Source organism: Meleagris gallopavo, chromosome 21 (genome assembly GCF_000146605.3).
Source record: "Meleagris gallopavo isolate NT-WF06-2002-E0010 breed Aviagen turkey brand Nicholas breeding stock chromosome 21, Turkey_5.1, whole genome shotgun sequence".
In the NCBI taxonomy this organism is placed as follows: Eukaryota; Metazoa; Chordata; class Aves; order Galliformes; family Phasianidae; genus Meleagris; species Meleagris gallopavo.
In genome coordinates, this window is record NC_015031.2 from 7,137,805 (window position 1) to 7,141,375 (window position 3,571).

The 3,571-nt window shown below is 45.4% G+C and overlaps 1 protein-coding gene across 1 annotated transcript in view; it reads left to right on the plus strand.

The window, feature by feature from the left end:
* Window positions 1-2,556, plus strand: part of LOC104913958 (protein AATF-like) — a 3,223-nt gene extending 667 nt beyond the window's left edge. The window contains exons 2-5 of the mRNA XM_019621853.2: window positions 55-169; window positions 648-836; window positions 1,412-1,822; window positions 2,336-2,556. Coding sequence (XP_019477398.1) covers window positions 55-169; window positions 648-836; window positions 1,412-1,822; window positions 2,336-2,541 — 921 coding nt within the window. The 3' untranslated portion in view covers window positions 2,542-2,556. The remainder of the gene's footprint in view (window positions 1-54; window positions 170-647; window positions 837-1,411; window positions 1,823-2,335) is intronic.
* The last annotated feature ends 1,015 nt before the right edge of the window (window positions 2,557-3,571 follow it).

The following is a 3,571-nucleotide window of genomic DNA, read 5'->3' on the forward strand; positions in this document are numbered from 1 at the left end:
GCTCCGCGCGGGCTCCGCTGCAGGCCGGGAGCGGATCCCGTCGGAAACTTCTAGAAAAGCGGGCCCAGAAGCGTCCCTCGGAGCCGGGCGGGCCCTGCTGAGCACCTGCGGCTCTCCGTGCTGGCGGGCGGGGGAAGCGGCGCTTCGGAACCGCGCGGGAAGCAGGGAGGTACGAGAAGAGTAATAATTGTAGTGCGGTTATTTTGTCTCTTCAGCCGTCCTGAAACGTTTGCGTATTTATGCGATTCAGGTATATGAGAAGAGGTTAAAGCGTGTCTGAATCGCAGTTTTCCTCTCTGACTCGTTAAACGCAAAGCACAGGCGTTCAGTGCTGTGAGTCCTGGGCACCACGCTGCTCCCAGAGCGCCCGTGAAGTTCAGGGCTCTGTGGAAGGGCTGCAATGGGCTCCACCTGCAAACTGTGTGCTCTCTAAAAGGGAGAGGAGATGGGGAGGAAGGTGTGAACGCAGGCAGTGCTCGTTCAGAATGAAGCATTGCCATCCACCTCACGTTTACGGCGTGTTTTTGTTTGTGGAAGCGAGAGGAGTTTTCCATGCAGGAGGATGGCTGCTTTCTGCAGCTGCTTCTGGCCTGGAATTCAGTTCGGTTTAGATAGACTTCCTCCATTTTTTATTTCTTTTCCTACAGCCACAGTTGCTAAAGTGATTGACAGGTTTGAGGATGAGACTGCAGATGACATTTTACCTGTTGGTAATATACGGAAAAAAGCTTCGGCCTCCCTCTTAGAAGCTGATAAAAGGTACAGTGGAAAAGCAACATCTCGCAAAGCCTTGCAGCAAGAGCTCTGGGGAGATGCTCTCTCTGAAGAAGGATCTGGTAAGAAATCTTATTTCTTTATGCTTTTAGTTACACTGTTTATAATTTTAGCATGCTTGACTGAGTTAGGACCATCTCAACTGAGATGGGGAACTTTAAATCCTTGGCAGAGGTTTATAAACAGGTACAAATAAGTTGGATGTCTTTTTGGAGTGCCCTCCTGAAATTCAGGCCATTTTGACTGTAAGGGAAAGGAAATCTCCAAAAGAAGTCTGCTTCTTCAGGGTGAGGAGGGGCTGTGAGTATCTCTGAGATGAGGTTCAGCCAAGCCCTGTCTGAATGCTGTGTGGAGGGAAAGAAGTAGTTGTCATTTTAAGGCCGGTAGATCTTGAGGACTGCAAGCGTATCTTATTTTAAGGATACGTAAAGCAGATTGTGATCACCTAGTTTGATTACTGTGTCACTAATTATTGTTACAGAAGATGAGAGCTGAAATCTTTTCCTGGATATAGCCTCTTTTCTTCTTTTTTTTTTTCATTAATTGGTCAAAACAAAAACAATTTGTTGCTCAGATCAGTAGCCATTGTTGATGCATGCTGCAGAGTGACAGATCTTTTTTCTCTTTGAATTAACAGCTGAAGAAGCCTTAGATGAGTGGTATAGTGGCAGTGAAGATTCGGAAGACAATGGCAGCTTGGGCAGTAAAACAGAGGAGCAGGCCAGCAGTGCTGGCAGTGACCAGGAGGATAATATGGAAGATGATGAAGAGAGAGGTTCCTCTGCCAAAGCACCGAAGTTCAGTTTCCAGAGTATCACAGACTTTGAGAAATTTGCAGAGGGGATGGATGATGTTGGGAGCAGTGATGGAGAAGATGAAGATGATGCCAGCATGGAAGAAGGAAGTGATGATGAGAAATACGAGGGGGAAGACCATGACCACATTAAAGACACCAGTGACAACGAGGACGATGGGGGGGTGATGACATTCTCAAAGGGACAAGAAAGTGATGAGGTGGAAAAAGGAAAAGCGGTGAAGAATCAGCTAGGTTAGTGCATGTTTGCTATGTGTTTTGATGAGATTCACCTTGCTGACAATACAGATGCTACCCATGCCAGAGGAGACACTGCAGCACGTTAACTTGCTGTTGGTGCAGTGCATGTGCAAGTTGTGGCAGCCCATGTCACTTGCAGATGTTGCACTAAATGTGCTATGCATGCTGATGTCACTTTTCCTACAAAATCTAATGTTATGGAGCATATCTGCTGGCTTAATTGAACCTGCACTGAATATACTTGTAGTTTGGGTGGGAAGGGGGACTTTAAATTGTTAGTTCTCTGCTGTGGTGCTGTCTTCTGTCTTTCTGTGAATGCTGAAGTTTCTTCCAGTTTATTCAGTCAAATTAACAATGTCCATTTACAGGTTATTCTTCTACCAGCGAAGCAAATAGAATTTTTGTGATTCTCAGGGTTGCAGTCAGATCGTAGATAGGATGGGGAAGGGGTGCTTTGTGCTTTGGCTTGTGAAATAACTTTTTTTTTTTCCCTTTTCTCTTATGAAGCGCTGTGTGATCAGATCTTGGAATGCAGAATCAAGATGCAGAAGGCACTTGCAATAGTCAACCGGCTTCCTCAGCCAGATACTTTCCCCCTTTTCAGAAAGGAAGGTGGACAGGAATTCGACAGTGCTGTGGAGAGCTGTAAGAATTCTTCAAACTTCTTACTTTGCGTAGAGTCTGCTGTAGCCAATGTGTTTTTATCTGTGTGAGAGGTAATATTAATTAATAGGAAAGTGAGGGCTTTGAGTTGCATATGTTTGTAGTATTAGCTGTCAGTTTATATTGCCTTAATTGTTAATTAGTATATGGGAACAGCCTGAACCACTGAGCACCTGGAGAAAGAACCCAGTCAGCCCTGGGAGCACAGGTGGAGGCAATTCATCTGTGCAATCAGAAGGGGTAGAGCCAGGTTCCACTCCTCATAAATCTCATTTAAGGGCTGGCTACTACTTTGTGGAGTACTTCTGCAAGCGTAGATCTTCAGAGGGAGGTGAGCATCCTTCTTTTTGTAGCAGCTTCTCCTTGCGCTGATTCTGCTGCTATTATGGTTAGGTGCTGTTCAAGCATGAAGTATTTCTGACCCCAGACCGAGAAAATGTCTCCCATCACCCATGTCTGTGTATGTCTGATTGCTCTGTGGCAGCCTGTGTTGTCACTTACGTGATGTTGGCGAGTCTCAGGTTGGGTCCTGCTGCTGCTTCTACTTTGTGTGGGGACTGAAGTTCATTTATCTCTTCTTTATTGGATGTTAGGAATAACTGGCTTGGTTATCGCTGCTTGGTGTGAAGCTGGTGGGGCACTTCTTTGTCTGAGGTGCTGTGTAGATGCTGGGTCTGTGATTGCACTGATTTGTCCTAACCAGGAGTAATGCAGCACAAAGGAGAGGGCCTGTGCTGTCAAAGCAACAGCAAATACCATTTCAGTTTGGAGTGGCTTCAGGTGTTTGGTTTTTAGGATCACTATTAATGATACTGATCTGATGAGAGTTGTAGTAGATTCTCCAAAATGGCAAATCAGCATGTTCCAGCTGATAAACACAAAGTATTCAACCTGAGTACATTGTGGATCTGTTTAATTTATTAATGCTTCAGTTTGAATGTGCAACACTGATACCAGTGTGTTTGAGAGACTTTGACCTAGGCTGGCACAAGTTATCTTAAAATTACATTAAGAACTTTTGCTGTGATCCAGCCTGACCCTGGGCCTTGCCCCTGTGCCAGGGTTTGACTGTTATCTTAT